The sequence below is a fragment of the Erpetoichthys calabaricus genome, chromosome 1 (assembly GCF_900747795.2).
Source record: "Erpetoichthys calabaricus chromosome 1, fErpCal1.3, whole genome shotgun sequence".
NCBI classification, from domain to species: Eukaryota; Metazoa; Chordata; class Cladistia; order Polypteriformes; family Polypteridae; genus Erpetoichthys; species Erpetoichthys calabaricus.
This window is the reverse complement of record NC_041394.2, coordinates 149366896-149394803: the sequence shown is the minus strand read 5'-3', so window position 1 is coordinate 149394803 and position 27908 is coordinate 149366896. Positions and strand designations below refer to the sequence as shown.

Sequence of the window (27908 nt, the reverse complement as noted above, 5' to 3'; positions counted from 1 at the left end):
TGTTGGGGTGCCCAAATTTATATACCTGTCTAATTTTGTTATGATGCATATTGTATATTTTCTGTTAATCCAATAAACTTAATGTCACTGCTGAAATACTACTGTTTCCATAAGGTATGTCATATATTAAAAGGAAGCTGCTACTTTGAAAGCTCAGCCAATGATAAACAAAAATCCAAAGAATTAAGAGGGGTTCCCAAACTTTTTCATATGGCTGTAAGTATGATAAAAAATTGAAACATTTCTAAAGTTGTAAAGTCATACTAAATGGATGACCACACACATGTCTCCCACAGGCTAGAGGCACTAATATAATATAAACCAGAGCATCCCCATTCATTAAATGCAGCATCAAATGATATGATCACAGATACTCATGCAGTTCTTAATAGACAAAAACTGCTTATGTAAGTACCTTTATAACTTGGGAGTAGTGGTAGAATGTTGTACCATGTTAGCCATTATGGATGCAATGAGAAGTCAAGCAAAATGAAACCTTTTATTGGCTATCTGAACATTTTACAATTAGCAAGCTTTTGTGGTAACTTAGGCCCCTAAAGGGCCTGAATTGCTCCAAAAGCTGTTATATTGCAACTTGGGAGTAAAAAGTGTTCCTAAATTTAGTATAAATCATCCTTTGCAGTTTTGGACAAAAAAAGAAACTGTGCAGCATGGCTTAAGTATTTAATTTTTTTTTCACCTTTCTAAAAGAAAGAAGCTGTAATGAGCCAATGTCACCACTATCTGTAGTGCTATATGGCCCTGTTCTGAACAGGGGCTAGTCCAGGATGATATGTGGCCAGTGAGGATTGAATCCATTGTGCACCTATACTAACTGGTGAAAACAAATGTCTGGACATATAAAGGCGTTGATGAGTTTTCTTGATGATAGCCAAGGCGTGTTTTGCACACTTTAGGTAACTGCCATGGATAGGACATAGTAACTGACACCCAGCCATGTTCTATGGAGCTAGGGGAAACATAACTCACTTTGCTGAATTCTGATTCCTCCCAAATCACAATGACCAACTAATACCAAATCTGAGATGTCTATTTAACTATCCTGCCACATGCAATCAGTGCAGGGCAATTGTGTCGTTGTTATAGTGTGAGCTGCTTCACGCAAACATTGGCTCTATGAGTGTAGATATGTATGACTAACACTCAATTTCTTCTTTCAAGATTTCATTGTTGCATCTCTTTATGGTGGTAATAGTAAATACACACACTGGACATTGCCTATTCCATCAATATAATGGTTATGGCAAAATACTAGGAAGGTTCTCATCTGATTCAAAGAAAATTTTAGTGACTTCAGTTTAAAGCAGTGATCTCACCAGTCACTAGATCGGAATTAATCTGTACATCTGTGGCATGAGATAGTATGAATAATTCTAAGAAATCCATCCTGTTTAGAAAATATAGAGGACACATTGGAGTATACATTAAATTAGTAAATCTATACAACACTTTCAACACTTCCAAAAATCAGGAGGTTTTAATAGCTTGTGTACACAATATTCTGCAGTATTAATACATATGAACTGCATCCAGGCATGTACTGCTAATCAACTTTTCAGTTAGTGAATAAATATAGCCTAAAATATTGCATGTTTCTGTAGCAAAAAGTTTAATTATTACCACTTTGTTCACAAGTTAAAATAAAATTGATCTCTAATGTTTAACTGTAATACCTCAGGTGGTATTAAAGGATGCAGAATGAGACTGTCTGGTCTGTGTGATCTGCAAATTGACTCTTTGCTGGATTCAAATCTTCCTTTACAGTGCTTTGATTTGTCTTCATTAGGTACAATGTCATCACTGTGGTTAGTTTCATGAGTACTGTCATAATCAGAAGTTGCCTGAGCGGGATCATCTAAAACCAGGAAATAAAGAAAGAACCAAAGAAACATCATGATATCGATATACATTTATTGATATGATGATAACACCCTCAAAGCAATTAAAAAAAAATGAGAAAACAAAAAACACAGTAATCTTCAACACTCTCCAGGACATGTTTCCTCTAACGATGTCAGACAAGATGGTGACATGCTGTCGGAGTAGGGAAAGTAGGCCATGACTACCTTGTGAAAATTAAATTAGGGCATCACTGCTTGAATAAAATGGGTAATGACATATTTTTTAAATATTCTTTCCATATACTTTTTTGTAATCCTTTCATATAAGTCATATAAATAAAATCCACTTTTTTAATTTTTTTTATTTTTTTATTCAGACAGAGATTTGGATAGCTCTAAGTGGAATGGAATGGAATGCAGTAGGCACAGTCAACAACAACATGGCTATATTTTGTCCATCCTTCCCATTGCGTTCACAATAAACGTAAAAGACATCTGATTCACTGCTTTAATAGGCTAATATGTATAACAGTGTTATGGGAAAAACACAAGTTAAATGATTGTTAATGGATAAGTCTATACATAAAGCAAACATTTGCATTATGACTAATGATTAAGTTCACTACTGGTGCCAAACTAATGCTAGTTAACCATCTGTCAAGCAAAAATGAACTTTATTAATAAACCGATAAAGCCAATACTCCTGGAGATCATTCCAGTATTTTCATACCCATCATTCCTGCCAGGTTGTGCTCCAAAAGGCCTCCCATTCACACTCTATACTTGGTCTTAACCATGCCAGACTTTCAACAGTACTCAGATAAACAGAAGCTAATGGAAAAATGAAACTTTTTTTCCTGTTCTGTACTTACTCTATTAGCAATTATTTATAAAAAATATTTCAGTATTCTTTTATTCCTCAAATATCTTGTTCATGTGTGAACATGAATAGTTTGCTGTTTTCATTGTTACTAAAATTATTACATTTTACAAGCAATCATAGGGATGGAAAACTTGATAAGCTGCACAGGCTGTTGGTAGCAGTTAAAAATTTTTGCCTAACATAACACCGTGTTTTCAAGCTTAATAAAACTTCTCATTTCCCAGTTTACTAACATTGGATTGATTAAACATTTCTGGCAAAATTAATTCTTTAGTCTGTAATTGGTAGCACCTCATAATAGCCAAGAGTTTAGAGTCTAATATAAAACAAAGTGACTTTAAAAATTTCCCTTTCACTTGCACAGTGCAGTTTGATGGAAATGGTATATGATAACTGTACCAAAAAGAAGCATGCATCTCTGAAAGTTATCCCAACTTTGTCTTGATTGTTTTAGCAGACTTTGAGAATTAAAAAGATCTTAAGTGCATACACAGTAAATGATCCCACCACATGTCACTAAGTAACAGCTGTCCAAGACACACTGATATCAGAGTAAAATTTGAACTGGAGTGTTTCCAAGAAAAAACGTATTTATGGAAAATGTGTTTCTGAATATGCCATTTTTTATCAACTGCATTTATGGCCAATAAGAATATAAGCACATAAGAAATTTGATAATTGAGAGGAGACTATTCAGTTCCTCTATCCCATTTGTTTAGCTAATAGCTAAGCTGTCATCCAGATACTTCTTAAAGGTTGTCAAGGTTTCTGCTTCAACTCTCATGGCTCGGTGGTTTGGTTCAGACTTCCACAACTCTTTATGTATAGAAGTGCTTCCTGGCTTCAGCTTTAAATGCACTTCATCTTAATTTCCACTGATGTCCTTGAGTACATGATTAAGCTGATTATTGAACAGTAACAAAATACAATTATGGTATATAAAATGGAAATGCAGTGTACATGTTGATTTTGCACACATTATAATATATATTGAGACTAACAACAACAGGTTTCTGTCCAGGGCATTTTTTTTTTTACCTCTTAACAAAATTCCAGTCCTAATTAAGCATGCTGTTATTTTCCCGTTTCTGCCTTTTAACATGTCAATCCAGAAATTCTGAACAGGAAACATTAGATTTTAACAAGAATGATTTTCCTTATACTCTCCTCACACTGAAACATGCAGTATCTGTTTTCTCATGAATTATATAATAATTTTGCCAACATAGCTTTAGACTTTAGATCTTAAATCTTAAAATAGTACACCATGATTGGTGACATATTCATGTTTGATAAAACAAATAAAGTAGACAGACAGACAGACAGATAGATATCCTTTGACAATGAAACTGCAAAAGCTACAGGAGCAATCATACAGTACATCACTGTGATAAAACGTGAGGGTCAATATAAAATGCAAAGCAACCATTCAGTCTCCTTTGGAATGTAAAATTAAGGTCTCACTGGATTAATAATTCAGAAATAATGATTAATACCATGGCTGGGTGAATGTTTCAGGCAAGGTGTTTTTGTCACTTAACTCATGAAGAGCACCTTACTGACTCCTGATACTCATGTGGTATGGCCATGCCATATCAAGAGTTTACTATCATAGTTGGATAGACAAATACAGCCAAAGTGAGATCCAGGGAGTGGATAAATGTTGAATTATAATTTTGAATTTGAATAAGCTGAATGAAGCATTTGATAGTTAATTAAACTTCCACAGCAAGTGAATTTGTAGAAGGGGTATAAGGCTGCTCTTTTGCTGGCAGGAGGCACACAATTGTTCTGCTGCTCCTCTCACATAGAGGTTCTGCACAGAACTGATTTCATGTCCCTGCAAAGTATTGATTTCAAAGTCCTTGCTGCTGCAGAGCTTTATACTGTACCTGCCAGCATTTCCATGGTACAAATTTTTTCTGTATTAAAAAATCCCCAGCCATTATTGTATAACTTAAACAGTTAATGTATATCATTAATTTGTTTATGTTTGTTTTTGCTATTTTAATTTTCTTTTGTTCACATTTTTAGCATTAATTAGATGACACAACTCTCTGTCCAACTTCTAATAAATGTTTGGGTTATTAAAAATATTGGTCTTCTTGGACAATTCATGAGAAAGCTGGCATATTTCATCACTGTTATGCCATTTATAAGGAAAAAAACGAGTATGTAGGAGTTATTGGAGACCTTCCTTTTAATTTAATACATGAGACTAGTCTAAACTGTATGCAGTCTGCAGTTTTAACTGGATGAGGTGCACTAAAAGTGACTTAAGAAAACTGCATTTTAATCATAAAGTATGATAAATTTTCATAATCCTTCTATAATCTCTTTGCAAGAATACATGAATAAAGTGTATGTGTATATGTATTTATTTACTTATTTATCTACCTTTTTATTGTTTATTTATTTAAAGATCTTCTGTAAAAAGCCAAATTTCTCACTGGGGAAATAAAGTTGTGATTGCTTCTCATTGATGCAGCCATGTTGTTTGTAGCAACAATGTCTATTGACGGTCATATGTATCTGGTATTTCTCAACAAATGAGGTCATAATGTTGCAAATGATGGCGACACCTAAAGAGAAGTATTAGAATATTAAGACCTGTTTTGGTAATGTTACGTTTTTTATCTTTAGGTTTTATGGTCATGCCATCATTTTTTTTTATCATGAGTGCTTCCATTTAAGGTGTTTTTTTCCTTGCTGATGTCATATTGTTTCTTGTGTTATATTACCATTTGATTTAATCTTCTCTTCTATATATACAGTATATAGAATCGAAGGTCTGTGATACAATTTGTATATTGGTAGTTAGAAATCCACAAATGGAGAAGATGAATCAAATATCTTAAAATAGATTTTTATTTCTAACCTTTCCACCCCTACCAGGAGTCATCATCAGAGAAATTTGATTAGACATTGTCATGCATGGGCGTTGGAGGACTCCTCCGATTGCTTGGTAAAGTTATGTAATAACCCACCGAGACGAGAGGGGGGCTACCGCTGACTTTATCCTGTTTTTCTTTTTAATTATGGATACTTTACATAGAATAGGTGGTAAGCATGCATGTTTCATACTGACTGATTAGAAAAATAATTGTACAGACTTTTTATTACAGATTTTTCAGTTAAGTTTTTTAAGCTTGTGTACATTACAGGACATACTTTACTGTACTAATTTTGGAAGCAAAATGTTTAATTTATTCAAATTTTGTATTAATAAAAGCAATTTTGGTTAATAAATGGGGTTGTCAGTATAATAATAATAATAATAATAATAATAATAATAATAATAATAATAATAATAATAGCCTTCCTTTATGATTTAAATGGTGCTTCCCAAAAGCGGCAACTAGCAGAGACACTTCTAATGTAATATTGCATTGATTCAAAATGACATGGAGCCAATGTGTAGAAAAGAGAATAAAAATAACTAATAGATTGTGTATACGTTGGACAGGGACAAGGAAATGATTAATGTTTGCAGTAGGAGATATAAACCTACCATCTTGTCAGTTGAGCTAAGCTTTTAACTATGAAACAGTATGACGAATAAAGTAATAAGAATATGAGGTGAAGAATCAAACAAATAAATGTATAAAAGTGAGCTGTGAAATAACAGTGACATGTAGCATTATATATTAATTTTGTTGACTACTTGTCTGGTTTGTATTCAGGAGTGTATACAGTCATGGCTGAAATTATCGGCACCCCTGGAATTTTCCCAGAAAATGCACCATTTCTCCAGAAAATGATTGCAATTACAAAATGTTTTTGTATACACATGTTTATTTCCTTTATGTGCATTGGAACAACACAAAAAAACAGAGAAAAAAAGCCAAATCTGGCATCATGTCACACAGAACTTCAAAAATGGGATGGACAAAATTATTGGTACCTTTTCAAAATTAGGGTAAATCATTTTATTTCAAGCATATGATGCTCGTTTGAACTCACCTGTGGCAAGAAACAGGTGCTGGCAATATAGCAATCACACCTGAAGCCAGTTAAAATGGAGAAAAGTTGACTCAACCTTTCTGTTGTGTGTCTGAGTGTGCCACACTAAGCATGGAGAACAGAAAGAAGAGCAGGGAATTGTCTGAGGACTTGAGAACAAAAATTGTGGAAAAATATCAACAATATCAAGGCTACAAGTCCATCTCCAGAGATCTTCATGTTCCTTTGTCCACTGTGCGCAACATAATCAAGAAGTTCACAACACATGGCACTGTAGCTAATCTCCCTGGACGTGGACGGAAGATAAAAATTGATAAAAAAACTGCAATGAAGGATAGTCTGAATGGTGGATAAACAACCCCAATCAACTTCAAAACATATTCAAGCTGTTCTGCAGACTCAGGGTGCAACAGTGTCAGCTCGAACTATCCGTTGACATCTGAACGAAATGAAACACTATGGCAGGAGAGCCAGGAGGACCCTACTGCTGACACAGAAACATAAAAAAGCCAGACTGGAGTTTACCAAAATGTACTTGAGGAAGCCAAAATCCTTCTGGGCAAACATCTTGTGGACAGATGAGACCAAGGTAGAGCTTTTTGGTAAAGCTCATCATTCTACTGTTTACAGAAAATGGAATGAGGCCTACAAAGAAAAGAACACAGTACCTACAGTCAAACATGGTGGAGATTCTAAGATGTTTTGCTGCCTCTGGCACTGAATGCCTTGACTGTGTGCAAGGCATCATGAAATCTGAAGACTATCAAAAGATATTGGGGTGCAATGTAGGGCCCAGTGTCAGAAAGCTGGGTCTGCGTCAGAGGTCATGGGTGTTCCAGCAGGACAATGACCCCAAACATACCTCTAAAAGCACTCAGAAATGGTTGAAGACAAAGCGCTGGAGAGTTCTGAAGTGGCCAGCAATGAGTCCGGATATAAATCCGATTGAACACTTATGGAAAGATCTCAAAATTGCTGTTGGGAGAGGGCGCCCTTCAAATCTGAGAAACCTTGAGCAGTTTGCAAAAGAAGAGTGGTCGGAAATTCCAGTTGAGAGGTGTAACAAGCTTGTTGATGGTTATAGGAAGCTCTTGATTTCAGTTATTTTTTCCAAAGGGCGTGCAACTAAATATTAAGTAGAGGGTGCCAATAATTTTGTCCAGCCCGGTTTTTGAGTTTTGTGTGAAATAATGTCAGATTTGGCTTTTTTTTTCTATTTTTTTGTGTTGTTCCAATGCACTTAAAGGAAATAAACATGTATATACCAAAACATTTGTAATTGCAACAATTTTCTGGGAGAAATGGTGCATTTTCAAGGAAAATTCCAGGGGTGCTGATAATTTCGGCCATGACTGTATATGTAAACATAAAAATCATCTTTGACTCTGTTATTTTTCTATCTAAAAACTATTAATGAGTGTAGACAATGTGACAATTGCACATCTTCCTAAAGCAACTATATTAGTTCATATGCATATCTCTTCACTATCAAGCAGTATCTTACAAAGCATACAATATTTCATACAATATATAACATAGATATATATAGCATGGCTAGCATCATTAGAAAGAATTATAAAATAAGCAATAAAATATGAAATATCAGCACTAACTGCAATATTTTGAGAATCTAAGTAAAACTGGTGAAATGTTCTTACTTCCAGCCATCTTATGCTACAGAGTGAAGTAAGTCTGGCTGTGTTATTAGTTTTAACATTTTGGCTGATGCCTTGATCCAATGGACATACAATGTTAGGATATGTTACAACTGTTTTTTTTTTTTTAATATTTTTATTTTATTAATTTTCATTGTAATCATTCCAAACAAACAGATCAATTTATAACCCAACAAATTTGAAGACTAATCAAACCCCACCCCTGAGAAGGAGAGCTTAGCTAAAGGAAAATTGCGTAAGGCTTTTTAATAAGGCAACATTAAACAAAAGAAAGGGAGAAGTAAATATCTATATAAATAAGAGATGGAGAAGGGAGTTAAATGCAATAATAGTTATTTCTCTTATTCTAAAATAATATTGATTAAATCCTGCCATGTTTTGAAAAAATTTTGTACTGATCCTCTAATTGAAAATTTGATTTTTTCCAATTTCAAATAATATAAAACATCGGTTTCCCACTGACTTATAAGAGGAGAATTAGGATTCTTCCAATTTAACAAAATAAGTCTGCGTGCCAAGAGTGTAGTGAATGCAATCACCGTTTGCTTGTCCTTCTCCAATTCCAGTCCATCTGGAAGGACACCAAACACAGCTGTTAGTGGGTTAGGAGGGATTGTGATACTAAGGCTGTCTGAGAGGCACTTAAAAAATTTTGTCCAAAATGATGTTAGTTTGGTGCAGGCCCAGAACATGTGACCCAGTGAGGCAGGAGCTTAACCACAGCGTTCTCAGGTTGGATCTTGACCTGGAAACATTTTGGACAGTTTTAAGCGAGGATATGTTACAACTGTTTGCAGAATTTTTTTTATACTGAATTGCTCAGGGTCAGACAGTGAATCACAGGCCAAGAACTGTAATCAATATAAAGATTTGATTTTCAGTTTATTAAATAGGACCTGTAATATTTAACTTATATATTTTATGTTAGGATAATTTAGCTAAGATGTAGCTTTTAAGTGAATAAGCACTGTGACCAATACTCAAACTATATCACGGAGCTCATAAGGGGAAACTGTTACTTTCAATTGTGTGTATCTGTGTAAGAGTTTAGAAAAAAAAGACTGGGTGAAAAGTAAATGTAGGCACAGGACAGTTTAGTCACTGGCAGTTGCCAATGACATCATGCTGTCATTGGGGGGGAAGTTGCAGAGGCTGTGAGAGAAGAATGTTTAAAGGCTAGTGAGAGAAGCCCATCCATCCATCCATTATCCAACCCGCAATATCCTAACTACAGGGTCACAAGAGTTTACTGGAGCCAAACCCAGGGCGCAAGGCAGGAAACAAACCCCGGGTACGGCACCAGCCCACCGCAGGGTGTGCACACACACACACACAGGACAATTTAGAATTGCCAATGCACCTAACCTGCATGTCTTTGGACTGTGGGAGGAAACCGGAGTACCCAGAGGAAACCCTCATAGACATGGGGAGAACATGCAAACTCCACACAGGGAGGATCCAGGAAGCGAACCCAGGTCTCCTAACTGCAAGGCAGCAGTGCTACCACTGTGCCACCCAGAGAGAGAGAAGTAAGGCATTAAAAGTTATTGTGGGCAAGTTTGAGATCATTTTAAAAAAAGGATCCATTAGATCTGCTGTTCTTTTGAACCATCGACAAAACAAACTGACAGGGTTAAGCAAACTGTTTTAACAGAGTGCTGTATTCTGGAGTATTCAAATAACATAAGAACTCTAGAAAATAAGCAAATGTTAGGGAGAAGTGAATTTATGTATTAGAATTTATATGTTTAAGCTCAGATAAACTAACCAGTGTGTATATAATCTAGTAAGAACATGTGAAATAGAGGGTTTTAGAATGTTGTTGTTTAACTTGTATTTCATAATTAGCTTAAAATAACTTCATGTTGACAGGAAGAAAGACTAATGAATCTTATCAGTTGTCCAGTTTTGACTGCAGTATCTTGCTAAAAATAGATATCAAGTCACAGTATAAAAGAAAATACCTTTTTTGGTGTGATGCAGATGTTGTACACTGTTGGCATGAGGGAGAGGGGTGTAGGCATCTCTGAAGTCACACCAAAACAACATGCTGTCCAAGAATGAAAGTAAAGCCCCGCCTACAAAAAGAAATGTGCCCCAACACTAAAGGGTGCACCATGAAGATGGTGCAAACTTCAAAAGAATGCCTCAGTTAGATTAAGGAGAATTGACTCTTTAACTTACATAGATATTTTTATGCCAGTTATACAGAAGCAAAGCTTCAACTGGCAAATACTACACAGCTGCATCAAGTAAGAAGAGCAGGGAAAATGACCAGGGAACTCTGTAAAGAGTATACTTCTCAGCTGGTCCTGCAGTATCTAGTGACAAGAGGGTGCCACAGTTTGTTCAGTTTATTGTGTTGTTACTGCGACAGGATAAGTAAACAGATAAAGTAATATGCATTATGCCATGCTCATAGGTACAGCTCATTAACTACTCTTACTTTCACTACTTCTACTATTGAGTTCCCACATATGCAGTCAAGTCACCTCTGTCACCTTACTTCTAGTGTGCATAACTGGTTTGTCTGTTGTTTCTGCATCTACCACTACAATTTTAGCAGAAAATTCACTGTGCTGTGAGGACTTGGCAATAAATTTCTTTTGAGATGAATTGACAATCTGTCCTTTCTGTTTTTTTTTTCATTTCATTATTTACAGGGAGGGCTTTTGTTTGGGGAAGATTCAGCATGGAATGCTTGCACATACAGTATATTGTAATAGTCTGTTAGACTTCGAGTTGTTATTTGACTCGGCCAAAAGAGGGGTCATGACCTCCCATAAACAAAGTCAATTTTCATATGGAGGAATGAATGTTATTATTGCTAGAATAAATAAGTAACCATTTTAGTTAAAAAATAATTGCAGAAATTACGCAAGAATTTACATATTAGTGTCCTTGGAAATTTTAAAAGGACAAATCAATAAGAGTGTTTGAAGTGACTCAGTCAATGATCAATCTCAGAAGCATCTTGAAATTTAGCAATATCTGATGAATCTCAAACCATTTAAGCCAAAATTTTATTTGGCAACTGAACTCGTTTAAAGCATGTACACATACGTTTTATCAGAGATACTTAGTCATCCTAAGGGCTATACTTATGACATTGAATGTATACATTTTTCATAACATATCATGAGCTTCTTAATGTAGGAAATAACTTATTTCAAGATGCCCCACTTGGATTAAGATTAATCAGTTATGTTCATAGTCTTCTTATGGCAAGATGATATTTACTGGTTTGGAAGGTTCACTTGCTGAATTACATTAATTCAATTTAGCTACATGAAGTTCTGAATAACACTGGGAATCTACATCCAGTCACAGATGCATCATGAAAAATATATAGTGCTATGCTCTGTTTTTTGCTAGCTAGAACTGCAGGAGTAATTGTGGTTTAGTTAGTGCAGTTAGTGAGTAATGAAACTTCATAAGGAATACAGTGTCTATTTTGATTTTAAAATTAACGCAACATAATATTTATACAACAATATTCACTCCTGTGGTCTCCAGCCCCTCTCCACTTCTTGGATTGTGTGTCTCTGTTGAACAAGTGAGGAGAGAGCTGGAAGCAACCAGAGAGTGTGGAGTGTTCTGTCACGAAATATCTAGGGTTGGCTCTCCCCATAAAAGCTGATCCTCTTTATAGCCAATAACTACTAATACTTTGATACCATGTTGCTTTTAATTATATTCTGTCTGATTTGCAAAGTACTAGACAAAAATTGTTCAAACACATGGTACATGTGCAAAGTGCAAAGCAAATTTTCAAGTGGAAGTAAAAAGGCTAAAAACAAACAAAAAAAGAAAATAAAGTTGATAGTAAGGGTTGACTGGCAACTACAGAATAGTAATGACAGTGTTATAAGAGTACAAACATAAAAACTTTTATAAAATGTGAAGATTTAAACATACTAGGGAGATATTTCCAAAAGTAAGAAAATTAAAACTAAGTAAAAAGTACATGCAATATGAATGACATATGAATCGAAGGTAAGCACAAAGTGAACAAAAATACATTAATTAAGTAAGTTAATCACTTTTTGTGTCCACTTATGGCTCACATGCATACAGTTTTCTACACTAAGAACAGTAAAAATGAAAGCCTGTTAAAGTGTCTTCCTGCATTTCTGAATGTTTCTCCTTTCACTTTACTTCACTACATACTGGCTAGAGGCTCCCATTACATCTCTGCAGACCTTAGGGTTACATGACTAAATATAACTTTAGCAGTAGTACAGTTAATTATGTATGCACATTCAATTAAGGATAACAACCACAAACCACAGAAGGATTGTAAAAAACGAAAAGTGGTGTTGGGAGGCGACCCTCTTGGTAATACTACTTCTGCTGTTGTGGCCAGAAGAGACACTCAATGAAAGCACCCAAACACTTTGAGGTCAAGACACTGTCACTTGTGGAGCTCCTTGTCTTGCACAGCTCCTCCCTTACTTCTTTTATTAATAACATGCCTTACTAGTTGGAATTTACCCCTCTTATCGAGGCTGAAGGCTTAGTCTGAGTGAGGTGCATCTCTGGGATCTAAGATGCCATTTGTTACTGGTGTCCTGTGTTAAGCATTATTGATTTCAGATGTTCAGGGAAGTGTGGAATCTTTAATATCTTCTGTAGATTGACTTGTTATTGTTTAGCATATTTTGGATATAGTCCTGTGGGAGATTAATCAGTTGGGTAAAGATCTTGGTCACCCTGTCTTGAATGATGCGTTAATGGAGAGTGGTGCAATGTCCCTGTGGATCTTGTACCTGGTTGCTTATCAGGAGTGCAGATTGGCCCAGATTGTGGTGTTTGTCTTTGAGGCTCAGTGTTCTTCTCCGGTTGAGGACTCTGTATAGTCCTCAATGCTAGTGTTGACCTATTATGAGGATACAGGTCTATCTAGTATCACCCTAAGATACTTCACTGAATTCTGCCATGAGATGTCCTTATTGAATATGAGGACTTGGTAGTCAGAGCTAGCCAAGGATGCAGGGTCAGCAAGGGCTTCACTAGGTGAAATGTTGTTCATTAGTATTCTTATCCAACTGAGTAGCAGAAAAAACATATCGATCTACCAACAATCTAGCATTGTGGGTATCTTGAAATTATCCGAAACATTTTTTGAGGATCTGTTCCATGGCTTTTGCGGTTGATATATTTATTAGGCAAAGATGGGCAGGAGGGTCTGTATCTGGAGAGACTTAGTCTTCACAGGGCGACTGTCTTAAAAGAGCTATTCCATATCGATGCCTATGGTTTTAGTGTTTTTCTTTTATTTTGTCCAGTATCATTGAGCAAAAAATGAAAAATGCTGCAAAGACACAGAGTCAAGAGACAGAAGGTCTGGCCAGACTGCTTCATCAGCCTATCTAGGATGAGGTAAAGTCCTAAACACAAGATTAAAACAGTCACCATATTTTATTACAGGCTCTTCCCATCCTTTGCTCAAATTCACAGAACTTTGGATTGACATATAAATACTCAATAATGTATCTGTATAACATTAAATACCAGCAACACACTCTTGACCAGTTTTCCCCCTTAGCCTGCAAGTATTACTAAACTCAGAACTGCTATCAGGTTGAAAATTACACATGCATATAAACAGCAAATTAAGACACTCTCAAACCAAACAAACTCCAATTTTCAATGCATTGATGCAGAAAAAGAATGAAATTTATAATACGCCAGCAGAATAGGTGAGTAGGGTGAAAGCAATGCAATCCCTAACAAATAAATCTTGATCAGCCTCACTAAGACAGTGTTGAGGAGCTCCATTCCAGCGTTGCTTAAGTTGTCTGTGATCTTCTCTCTCCACCTACTCCTATATACCACTGGACTTGAAGTTGAAGTATTTACACCTCCTGATAACATACTGACAACTAGTGATCCAGAAATTTTTGGCCAGCACTATATAGTTATCATTGAATTCCACCACTGCTTCTTTTCTATAGAGTTGTTTGAGTCAAAGTTGCATTATTCTTTCTTTCCCTTAATGACTTTTAAACCCTTTTAAAGGGCTTCTAGTGATGACAAAACCTGTGTCCATAGCAACCTATATACATCTGTTTACAAATACAAAGAGCCAAAATAATGCTCTACGTAAACTGAAAAATTAACTGCACTATGTAGAAGCTATTCATTGCAATTTTGTGCTACTATCTCTCTCTGTCTCTGTTTATGCCCAGTTAAGGCACATTACCTGTGTAGTTTCCACTTGGATTCAAACAATCAGATAACATTTAATTTGATTCTTATATGTTATCTGTGTAGTTCCCAGTCATGTCCAGTTGAATCCAATTCTTGGTAATACTAATCTCACTAGATGGGCTCAAACATCTGACTAAGGTACCTGAATTTTTTAATGTCAAAACACTATCTGTTGTGGGGCTACTCATACCCTGCTGCTTCTCACGGACATTGGCAAATGGTGCCCAGGCTGCACCTCACTGTTTTTGTCTCTTGTCCCAATCTGCTCACCTAGTGTAAATGTTTATGATACTATTCAGATAATGGTTGCTAGGACTTGAGAGGTCTGCATGGAAATTAGTTGCTCTAGTATTATGTTATTCATTCAAATTAATTTACATTGTTTTGTGTCTTTCTGTGGGTGATTGCTCAATTGTATAAATATTTTTATTACCAAGTTGGGCAGCACGGTTGCGCAGTGGTAGTGCTGCTGCCTCGCAGTAAGCAGACCTGGGTTCGCTTCCTGGGTCCTCCCTGCGTAGAGTTTGCATGTTCTCCCTGTGTCTGCGTGGAGTTCCTCCAGGTGCTCTGGTTTCCTCCCACAGTCCCAAGACATGCAGGTTAAGTGCATTGGTGATCCTAAATTGTCCCTAGTGTGTGCTTGATGTGTGTGTGTACCCTGTGGTGGGCTGGTGCCCTGCCTGGGGTTTAATCCTGTTTTGTGCCCTGTGCTGGCTGGGATTAGCTCCAACAGACCCCCGTGACCCTGTGTTAGGATATAGCAGGTTGGAAAATAACTGACTTTCTGATCAAGTCCTGTATAAGTTACCTCAAAGTGGGTGAGAAATTATCTTGATGTATCTGTTCTTTAGTACATGAACATTTAAGGAAACATCTTAGGGTCTTCTTTTCCTTGTTAAAGGGTTAGTATGTGACTGTTAGCAGCATATCCCACCCTGGAATAGCATACATTATTTGGTGTCTGATTGTGTATTCTTTCTGTGTAGTGGTGCATTAAATTGATTGTAGATTTTGCTGCATTTCCCTCAGTATGTTGCCTACATCTGAAATGATTGCCCATAGTGACTTCAAGATATGTTATTGTGTCTTGTAATGGAATGTCCATGTTGAACATTGTGACTTTTCCTAGAAGGGGCCACAAGTGTGCCAGGTGCAGAACAAGGATTCCAGAGAATTCACTGCTTCAAGGAGTTTTTTGGTAATTACACCGTGTTGTTCTCATTTGTACAGTTGCACTGGGTCATTGCCATACTAAGCTAACAAGGTTCCATCAGATTTGACTTGTTGCTAACATAAATACTTATATTATACAATAAATTTCATAATAAGATGACCAAATATTAGTTAATTCTATCCACAGATGTTACCTTCATAATTTCTGTTCAGGTCCATATGACCAAATATTACTTATTTACATCCACTGATGTTACCTGTGCAGTTCCTAGTCAGGCTGGGATATTAAAATACTCATGTACTCATACCATGGGACGCAGAGACAGCTTGCATTCTTTGAATTGTAATATTACATTTGCAAATTATTTGTAAAATATTTCGCTTCAGTGTACATTATAATAACCTTTAGATAAATGAACTATTATTGACTGATATTTGGAGTATTTAGCTCTTGTTAAACTAAAAATTAATGTTCACTGTATTGAATCTTTGAATAAAGAATCTTGTAAACTTAATTAAAGTTTTCCATCTTCATTTTAGAACCTAAGGCACTGGATTACTTTCTATAATAATTTACCTATTGCAGAGACAGTTTCTCATTTTTAACTTAGGATGTTTCTTTGTTTTTCCTACAGATATGAGAATTAAATAATTTATCTGATATTGTCCTGCAATATATTGTATATATATATATATTATCAACCTGTAAAGCACACTGTGGAGGTTGACTTGCATTTAGTAAAATAGCAATTTAGCAATTTAACTAATTTCTTTTCTTGACTCTTAATATTATTACCATATTATTCAACATCTAAGGCAATCAATATCACATTTTCCTAACTATATGTAATTTTCCAAATATTATGAAATTTAAAAGAAAATTCAGAACATGATAAATATCACTTTTAATAAATTTTGAGTTAAATCTGCCAGTACCTGTCCTGTTTAGTGAATTTGTTGGTATCTCCACTTTGTCCAACGTACCTTCATTGAAGTTTATTTTGTTATATGGTCTTCCACAGCTGAAAAATAAGAGACATGGCAGTTAGCTACTGATCCTATAGCTGTCATACATTTTGAACTAATGGAGACACTACAGCAAATTAGTTCTACAGAACAAACATTGCTTACTTGTTATAATACACTAAGTCTGTTCTTAAATACTTACAATGCAGATTTACCTGAAATTTCACTTGTGTAAGAAATCAGATTTTTTCTGAAATGTGCTTTGAACTCATAATATGAAAATAATAATATATTTCATAAATACCGTACAAATGTCATGAAGATAATTCATTTTACCTTGCATAAAAAATGAGGTTTAACATTTTAAGTTTCAAAGACTTCCTTATCTTATGCTAATACACAGCAGTAAAGGCATAGCATTTAATGTTATGAATTATATAGCTTGGAAAACAAGCCGTGTACTGTAAGTACAGCAACATAACACATTCCCTGGCAGTAGGTATATACTGTATCCAGTTTTATCTAAGCAGTTAGTTCTTTAACCTATTTACTAAATGTCACGATACTCTTTCTCAAGTCAGTAGTTCATAGCCAGACGGTGCTCAAGATGCCCAAAAACACATATAAAGCGCCAAAAATTTTGTAACCAAAGTCACTGATATTTATTGCAGAAAGAATCATAATCCAGTATTTGTTGGTGAGATGAAGAACAAGAAAGGTGTCACAAAGAGGTAATAAAATCCATAAAAATAATATGCAATACAGTAATCAAGCAAAACAAAATAGTTGTATCCTATACAAAAGAACAAATTCAATAAATTACTAAAAACTTTCATGCACAGTAGTTACAGGCAAGGGCTCATAAAAAGCACATAGTTCAAAGCTGCCAAAAAAAGATAAGGATAGAAAGAAAAAGGTCGGACAATTGGTCCAATGACTCTGTAGCAGCCAAAATCGATGTCTTGAGGATTCATTTAACGTTACTATCTTTCAGAACTGTACCTGTCAACTCTAGACTGTGTTATATTTGGTTAAATACCAGCTGCAACTGGTCCACCCTGCTCACCATGGCTGGGAAAGGACCTGGTGATGGTTCTGCTGCCGTCACACTAAATATGAGGGTAAATCAAAAAGTAAAAGTAATTTGAAAATTATGTGGTAACCACAATGGATTGAAGCTGGCACACTACAACACACTTGTGAGGACATATGGGTAGTTCAAACATGCACAGCACAGTGCTCTGTCGTTAATCTAGCTGAAGCTGAAGGTCAAATGAACATGGACATTCTGCTGTGGGATTGCACCATTGTTGATTTCTTTGGGCAGAATGAGTGAAACCTGCTGAAATTGACTGAAGGATGTTGGCTCAGTACAGAAGTGCAAAAGCGGGAAGACAAAGTGTAACCATTGAAGCTTGATCTGGTCAACCACTAGCATTGCAAACACAAACACCACATGGACATGGCAAATGACTTCATCAAAGAAGACCTACGGATTATGTTGGCCACTGTTGCTGCATATTTGGATATCAGCTATGGATCTGAACATGCCATAGTTCATAATGACTTGGGGTACCATAAAGTTTGTGCAAGATGGGTACGCAAACAGCTTACTGTTCTGCACAGGCCAAGATCCTTTGGCGAATTTCAGCATGTTTCTTTACTTCTGCCAAAAGAAATCTCACATTTTTCCACAATGCAATCCTGCAATGGACGATTCATGTTCATTTGACCTTGGTTTCAACTGGTCTAACAACAGAGTGTTGCACTGTGCATGTCTGAACTACCCATAAGATATTGCGAACATGTTGCATTGCATCCGGTTCAATCAGTTGCAGTTACCAAGAAATTTTCAGATTGCCTTGACTTTTGATTTATCCTCGTATGTGTGTTATTTATTTTCACAAAAAGCTTCTTAATTGTGCACCTTCAACAAAACCAGAGTCCTGTATACATTTAGAAATAAAGACAAAACACAATAAAATTATATTTAATAAAACAAAAAAACACCATGTAAGAAGCATATACAAATATAATGTATTTAGACTGTTGTGGTGTGCCAATTTTTGTGAGTATTATAAGCTTATGTGAATGTCTTGTAAAACTTGCTTTTGCAAACAATTTTTAAACAAATATTACATTGTTTGCCATTTTATCACAAGACGTAAGTATATACTGTAGAAGCATAGCCATTGCAGAGCGGATGTTCACCTGCACCTCCAGATGCTGTTGTATCAAGAATTTATTCATAAGAAAGCATAAACTATGTATAGACCCTTTGGTAATGTAGTGTAATGGTTCTTGGTAAAGGGTAATTTTAGTTATGGTAGGGACAGAAATAAACACTTTGGGCATGCCACATAAGGCTAACAATTAGAGAAGTTAGTTAGACAGTTTTAATACCTGTTATTGTAGAAATCTTGTCCTGCACTCAAATAATAAGCATATCACAGCACACACTGACATAATGGAGAATTAGACAAAACTAACGGAATTTGAAGGGTGAGTGTCACTATCACTTTAACATCTCATTACAAAAGAGAGAAAGAACCATTGACAAGCCAATATAAGTTGTAAAGAAAGAATCTATTGTTGTTTAGTATCACATAATAGCAAATTATTTTAAAATATTAATTTTCTTACCAAGCTTCCCAAACCTGAAATTTGTGTTCAGTTAAAATACTTTTCATTGACCAAATAATATAAACATCAACACTTGACTATTTTAACTCTGTTATACAAGTCTTGAGTTTTACTTTATCTTTTTTTTTTATAATCAGACAATGAAAGAGTAAATTGGTCCCTAAAATTTGTCACTGCTGTAAATGGTAATAAAATGCACAGATGAGAATCAAAGCTATGCAGCCCCTACCTGTAGATAATGACATGACTTCAAGCTTCACTTATGCCCTAAGCTAAGCTATGAGACAGATGCCAATGTACTGTACAAATAACTACAGCTTGCACATAAAATATGGTTTACCTACAGCACCTTATTTCAAGACAATTAGTGTCTATTGGAACCACATGCTTTTCTAAATTAGAAAGACAAAAATGAGACTGCATAGTATATTGAGAATAGTAAAGTTTCCAGTTTACACTGATTAAAATTTTTTTGAACAGTAGAAGTTATACTTCTGTGAGGAACATTCTAACTGCTATTATAAATTAGTAAATGCAAATTAAAATAATTCATAATTGAAATCATTAAACCTGAAAGCACATTGACTGAGCACTCATATATGAATGGGATTATACCATGTTAACACTACAATATGGAATAGGTTTGTGGGACTTCTATTAATGATTTCCAAAATGAAACAATCTCCTGTCCCTAGTAGACTGTTAAAAAGCTCAGTTTCAGTAGTTGAACATTCTATACTGAATGTAATGAATACATCTTTATTACCTGTATATGGCATTGTTCTTGAATCTCTCAAACTGCCCATTGTTGGATGTTTATTGGAGAAACCAGATTTATATCCAGATGTATATATGAACTGTAGAATGATGTCACATTTATCATTTTAGTCAAACGTATTACAAAAATAGTTCTGAAACTGCAGTGTTTCATTCATTCATCCATCCATCCCTTTCTGAACATTCAAATTCACATTTTAGAATCATAAGTTTGCTTATCTTATTCAGCACTAAACGCTTCGGGCATTGGAAAGGTGTTTTATAAATGTTTTATTATTAGTATTAGCACTGAGATTTAAGCAGAAACTAATGCCAGTTTATCATAGAACTTCATGATGCCTACCCTTACTTAACTTTCAGATGGTAATTCACCTAGCATGCACATCTTTGGAATAAGACCGAAAATTCAGAGCACCCAAAGACAAACACAATGCCGATATCATATGAGAATATATAGTATACTTTTATATGACCTGTATATTGTACTGTATGTATGCAGTTTTTTAGAACAAAGTTTGAATCTTTTTATTGGCATTGTATTATTGTCAAATTTTTTAGATAAGGCATGCAGGTAAGAATTTCATTGTGAAGTAGTGCTCAAAAGTTTTGGCAGTGACCCAAATGTTGTGTTTTGCAAAATGTATGGCTTTAGTTTTTGTGGTGGCAATTCACATTGTTTATATATTATTGTGCAGAGTGATCAAATGCATATTAATTAATTGCAAAGAGTTTTTTTAGCATAAAAAACATAACTTTATCACATAAACCCATTTTCACTTATTTTGGCCCTGGCACAAAATGATCAGCTAAAAGTGTCCAGTGCCTGGGGAGTGAGCTACAGAATCGTGTTGCCACCAATGCAGAGCTTGCTCTGTATTGGTGGCGAATGGGTGTAGCACATCTGCACACACAGTAAGGCAAAGACTTTTCGACAACAGCCTTGTGTCAAGAAGTACAGCAAAGAAGTCACTTCTTTCCAAGAAAAACATCAAGGACAGGCTGAAATTCTGCAGGAAGTCCAAGAATTGGACAACAGAAGACTGGTGCAAAGTTATTTTTTTCGGATCAATCCTTCTTCCGACTGTTTTGGACATTGATTGTCTGGAGAAGGAAAAGGTGAATACTACCATGAGTCCTGTGTTGTGCCAACAGTGAAGCATCTTGAGACAATCCACGTGTGGGGTTGCATCTTATCCAAGGGAGTGGATTGTTATTATTATTATTCCAATACAACTAGGAGTCCTGCCACGTGCAAAAGTTCGCTGATGACACTGCTATCGTGGGCTGCATCAGGAGTGGGCAGGAGGAGGAGTATAGGGACCTATTCAATGAGTTTATGAAATGGTGCGACTCAAACCACCTGCACCTGAACACCAGCAAAACCAAGGAGCTGGTGGTGGATTTTAGGAGGCCCAGACCCCTCATGGACCCCGTGATCATCAGAGGTGACTGTGTGCAGAACTATAAATACCTGGGAGTGCAGCTGGATGATAAATTAGACTGGACTGCCAATACTGATGCTCTGTGTAAGAAAGGACAGAGCCTGTTATACTTCCTTAGAAGGCTGGCATCCTTCAACATCTGCAATAAGATGGTGCAGATGTTCTATCAGACGGTTGTGGCGAGCACCCTCTTCTATGCGGTGGTGTGCTGGGGAGGCAGCATTAAGAAGAAAGACGCCTCACGCCTGGACAAACTGGTGAGGAAGGCAGGCTCTATTGTTGGCATGGAGCTGGACAGTTTGACATCTGTGGCAGAGCGACGAGCGCTCAGCAGGCTCCTATCAGTTATGGAAAATCCACTGCATCCACTAAACAGTGTCATCTCCAGACAGAAGAGCAGCTTCAGCGACAGACTGCTGTCACTGTCCTGCTCCACTGATAGATTGAGAAGATCGTTCCTCCCCCAAACTATGCGACTCTTCATTTCCACCTGGTTTGGGGTGGGGTTGGGGGGGTAAACATTAACATTATACAAAGATATTGTCTGTTTTTTTACCTGCATTATTATCAGTGTTTAATTTAATATTGTTTTTTTGTATCAGTAAGGTGCTGCTGGAGTATGTGAATTTCCCCTTGGGATTAATAAAGTATCTATCTATCTATCTATCTATCTATCTATCTATCTATCTATCTATCTATCTATCTATCTATCTATCTATCTATCTATCTATCTATCTATCTATCTATCTATCTATCTATCTATCTAATAATGCCCTCTAGTGGTCACAATAAAGATCAATTTGAACTTGAAGTGTTCTGCAGCTGTCAAGAGTTATATACTGTATATCATTCATTGCTTTAAATGTCATTAGTCACTTCAGTCTTCTTAATATTGGTCAATAATCTTGTGCCCATGAATGGCAGTTAACAAAGAATGCCTGTGAGAGAGTAAAAGTTTTACTTGGGCTGGCTGACAGAAAAATGACCTGAATACATTAATGTGCTACACTTATCAATAAAGATCTTGAAAAGATTTTTTTAGATTGCATCAGGATTAACTGAATTTTTAACTAGCATGATCAGGACATTATCAGGTTATGTAACTTTGTTTACACTGGCAAGATCTAAGAAGCACATTCAAAGATATATAACCTGTAAGAGCCACAGAAAGCTAAACTTCAAAACCATGATCACTCTCAATGAACTTTCCTCTATAAAGATGGTAATCAAAGTCAAAACTTGCACAGCAGCTGGCTATTTCTTGGACAGTGTGCTTTAAACTATTGCAAAAAAGCAAAGAACTGTCAATAATAATTTTGCATAACAAAGCAGTGTAGATAATTAAGTAATCCAATTTCATCTGGCTAGTTAACAAAGGGAATAAAAAAAACAGTTCCTTTGGTGTCTGCCCCAAAGCTTCCCTTTTCTTTAAGCTCATGATGTCTAACATATCACTCTGGTTGCAGGAAAATAATGACATGGTGAACTGGACTACCTAATATAAATCTCAAATCAATTTAGAAGAAAAACCTGGAAGTGCTTGTCCCATTCCATTCATTAATTTACGATTAGTTGAATTTGATATAGATTAATACACAATTTGAAGAAGGACAGTGATAAAAATATATTACTTCAGCTCCTCCATTTGCTTGCAGTTTATTCAGTTAACTCTTAATTCTTATTACATTAGTGACCTCGCTTCAGGAAATTTTTAAAAAGGTTACAAGTAGAAATTACATTTTCCTTTCTCTCTTTTCCAGCTTAACCGAGGGACATATTAATGCACCATTTATAAATAATCATGATTTAACTGTCTCCTTGTTGCCTTCTGGTTTTTGCATCTACCATCTCATCTGGATGGTAGCTACTGTAATTAGAAGCTTCCTATAGATTTGGCATGGGTAGGACATAATATTTACTATTCGACAATCATTTAATAAAACATGTAGATATACATAAGATTTTGCATTAGACAACAATAAAATCAGGCTTCAAGAAAACTCAGTCATTCACACCACAACAGGAAAACTACAAACAGCAAAGTTTTTATGTTTGCAACTTTCAAAAGCTTCTAAGTATGAACAAGACCGTGTAAAGCATTAATCCGTAAAGCATGTTTCACTGGAAATCACACATGGGCAAGCAGAGAAATAATGAAATAATAATAATAAGCACAAATAATGCATTTAATAAAGCAAATGAGATCAATGAACATGTAGGAATAAAAATGGACAAAAAAAGAAAGAAGCACAAATGCTAATACAGTACAAAAAGAAAGTTGAAAGAGGAAGGCATAATCAGTATAAAGACAAGCCCCCCTGAAGGTTTCCAAAGCACTAAATACAGATTTTTTGTTATTCTTGGGTAAACAGAAGATCTGAGTAATTACAAATAATTAACTACAGTTGTTTACCTGTATATATCAGCATTTAATTAAAAATATTCACACTGTTCTTATTGTAACAAGTTTATTTTTTTACTTGTCAAGAGATATGAACATACATGAATGAATATTTGCACTTATTTTTGCAAAACAGCTGTGCCAACACGTTCTTGAGGATACCTTACTCTTTGATGCATGTGTGTGTGTATATTGTCCAATATATTTGTTTTAACATTATGTTTTGCATTTATGCAGCAATTTATTTTTCAAATTATATTTGACATTACTGCATAGTGCTTTCGGCACACAAGTACGCTTAATAAAAATAAACTCGAAATTGAATTGAAACAATGCCATTCTTGAAGCCTGTTCAACTATTTATTTAGTCTAATAATGTTATTATAATATTTGAAACAAAAATAATCAATACGATATTTTCTGCAAATGCTGCTCAAATTTTTGGCAACTCTCTGTATGGCATGAAGGCACAGTGGATACTCTGTGTTCAGACCCTGGACCGGACACTGCCTGTAAGGACTTTGCACACTCTGTCCATGACTTAGTGGGGTTTTCCACTTGATACTCCTGTTTTTCTGTCTCATCTCAAAGATGTACTGCGTAGGTTAAATGAGGATTCTAACTTAGCCCTGTATGAAAAATCGTGATGGTGTACATGAATGAGCCTTGCAGTGGTGTATCAAATATTCCATGCCCCACACCAACACACATTTGGATCCTGCTTTGCACCCAGTGCAGTCGAGGTAGAGAATTTTTATCTGAACTGGTGAAATAATTTAGAAAATCGATGGATGAATGGAAGTTTATTTGATGACTGTCAATTTGTAAAGTAACAAAACAGGCATACCATCTAGCAGGTGAACTTCAATACTGTACAAAACACTGCTGCAACTACATTTGATATGCTCTAATATGGTTCTCATGAAATGCTGTAAATGAAAATTTTACCTAGATGGGCATACATGAGGTTTACAGAAACCATAAGTAAATACAATAAAGCTAGAAATGAACATACAAATAAAGCTTAAGTGATCTGCTTACCTACTGCACACCAATGAACTGACAGCCATTTGTCCCAGGGAGTGTGAGTGCATTAGGGCTTTGTGTGTGCTGACAGCATGCCTGCCCAGTGCATCTGCTGCATCAGGAAGTTCAACAGATGAACCTTTGCAGATGGGGCTATTGGCCAGGGTCTCTTGGATGGGCGAATGGCACGGGGAGATGAGAGGTGACATGTTGGAAGGCGGACAACCTAGCAAGAGAATATCCTGGTCATAAGCTCATTACAAAAAAAAATACACAAATAAATTAAGAACAGAAATTGAATATTTTCAAATCAAATAGAAAAGAAATGGCTGGTATCTGAATAATGGTTAGCTGACACCTTATAATCTTCAGTGTCTTCGAAAGGATGTACATTTAACATCACCTTATATTTTTAATTAATTTAAATTTCCTAGTACATCTTCAGTAAGTATGCTTGATAACTCAGTGTTCAATGTTTATGACTCATCCAAAAAAAAACTTAAGGTAACTGCATAAGTGAATTTTCAGTAAAATGTGAAGAAATTATAAAGGAAAGCTTCTTCTGTATTATATATATATATATATATATATATATATATATATATATATATATATATATATATATATATATATGGAAGAGAAGGTCTGTGATACGGTTTGCATATTTGCAGTTGGAGATCCACAAAGGGAGAAAAAACGAATCACGTATCATAAAATAGTTTTATTCCTGAGCTTTTGAAAGCTCAGGAATGAAACTATTTTATGATACGTGATTTGTTTTTTCTCCCTTTGTGGATCTCCAACTGCAAATATATATATATATATATATATATATATATATATATATATATATATATATATATATATATATATATATATATATATAAAAAGAATAAACCGAATGAAGAAAAATTACATGAAATTGATAAGTTGAGCCTTATGGAGCCTTCAAAGTCTCAAAAAATTTTATTTTTTATTTAGCGAGAACAAGTTCTTTTGTTGTGAGAATAAGATCTGCATTTTGTCTGCTGAGAATATTCCCTTGTGGAAACAAAGTCTGTATGTTACGCGAACAAGATTAGTATTAGAGGTTATTAAAATGTGTGGATAAGATAATGAAGCATTAGCAATGGTGAGGAGTACTGAAGTGGATCATGTAAGAATCTCTTTAATCAAACAAGGTAAGCCATTTTCACATTTCTGCAATAGATTGTCTTACTCCTCGTTGCTGCAAATGCAGCTCCTGCTGAATTATATGTTCATTATCTGTATGCTCACATTAATAATTTTAGTTCATAAGATATGGATCTTGAGCCCACTAAATGATAACTGGAGCACATGACATACGGATCTTACACCCACAAGACAAAATGTTATGCACACATGAATTGGTTCTTGTTCTCAAAGTACAATATTTTGTGCACACAAGATTGTAATTTATTTCAACAACATAACAATGTCTTTCCTAAGATAAAAAAAGAAACATTTTTAGGGACTTTGTTGTTTGATACTTATGAATTTCATATTGTTTTGTAGCACATATTCCAAAGCAACAAATGTTGTCAGTACCTGAGTAATTTGATTCCTACAATGCAACATCAGCAACCATCCAAACAGGTAAGTAGTGGGAAATTTCTTGAGGTTCATGAGGGAATGAAGAGAGCAAGGAGGAATTGAGGACTTACAGCTAAAGATCAACACAACATTCATGCAATGTTTTAGCAGGATGCCAGTCATGCAAACAGTGGTGTCAAAAATGGCTGACAGAATGGCAATGTTAAATAGTAAGGTTTCAGTAATTTTTAAAGAAACCCTCAACTCTTTTTTTTTTTTATTTGTATATATGTTAGCATAACAATTTGCAAGTGTAGAACTGCTGCTGACAGCAGTGTGTGCAACACAAGTCCATTAATATCACAACTTTGCTATTCTCTTGTGCATCGCTACCCTTACAAGGCTAATGTGGCCCTTTGGAACAACTTACTGACAGAAATCAGTTATCTTCAAATCTGCAGAACTCAGTTTTGTCCTTAGTTAGAAAAAAATCTTAAATCTAAAAATCCTTTAATTTTAATTTAGTTACGAGTGGGGACCCAAAAATTCCCAGAATCAGTCAATAGCACAAGAGTACTGTGTAATTCTCAAATATATCACTAAGTATCTTATGTCTATGCTCTTAAAAAGTAAATGTGCCAGAGGAGTTCTACAGAGCAATACCATAGGGCAGGAGTAGGCAATGTCGGTCCTGGAGAGCCGCAGTGGTTGCAGGTTTTCATTCCAACTCAATTGCTTAATTAGATATCAATTATTTCATTTCATGGCATGTTAGTCTGCAATGTAATGTTCGTATATCTTAGATTTTTTTTTCCCAATTTTATCATCCAAATGGTCTGAAGCCTAGAAGGGATAATTTTCAGTCTGTCACATTTTTCTCTTAAGCGTTTTATTAAATAAATAGTGCATGATGAATCCACATAGGTGTAAATGGAAACAAGTTGGATGGAGAACTGCTGGCTCTTTTGTCATTTACATCTTATTGCTAATAAGGAGCCATTAAAACAGTGAATACAGCTGTTTAAGACTGAAATAAGTAATTAAGGGTAGAGAACCTTAACAAGCGAGACCACTAAAATGAAGCATCAAAATGTAATTTGAGCAATAATTGACTTGTCATTAAGAAACTGGTTTGGAACAAAAACCTGCAGCTACTGCGGCCCTCCAGGACCGACATTGCCTATCCCTGCCATAGGGGAACAGTTTAAGCTCTCAAAAGGCCCCATGAAGGTTCCAGAAATAATCTTTATTTAGATCTGTAACAGGCTTCATACAGTAAATAATCATGAATAGATGGTAACAGATTTGTGAAACACCAATTGGTCATGA

General features: G+C 35.5%; 1 protein-coding gene across 4 annotated transcripts in view; it reads right to left on the bottom strand.

Annotated features, from left to right (window-relative positions):
- Positions 1-27908, bottom strand: part of pde3a (phosphodiesterase 3A, cGMP-inhibited) — a 425475-nt gene that overhangs the window by 40071 nt on the left and 357496 nt on the right. The window contains exons 5-7 of one of the 4 annotated variants that reach the window (XM_028807158.2): positions 25041-25251; positions 16755-16792; positions 1695-1876 (exon numbers count right to left, since the gene is read on the bottom strand). In XM_028807158.2, coding sequence (XP_028662991.2) covers positions 1695-1876; positions 16755-16792; positions 25041-25251 — 431 coding nt within the window. Of the gene's footprint in view, positions 1-1694; positions 1877-16706; positions 16793-25040; positions 25252-27908 lie in introns of all 4 variants that reach the window. The other 3 variants (XM_028807151.2, XM_051935470.1, XM_051935471.1) reach the window with 3 other exon arrangements.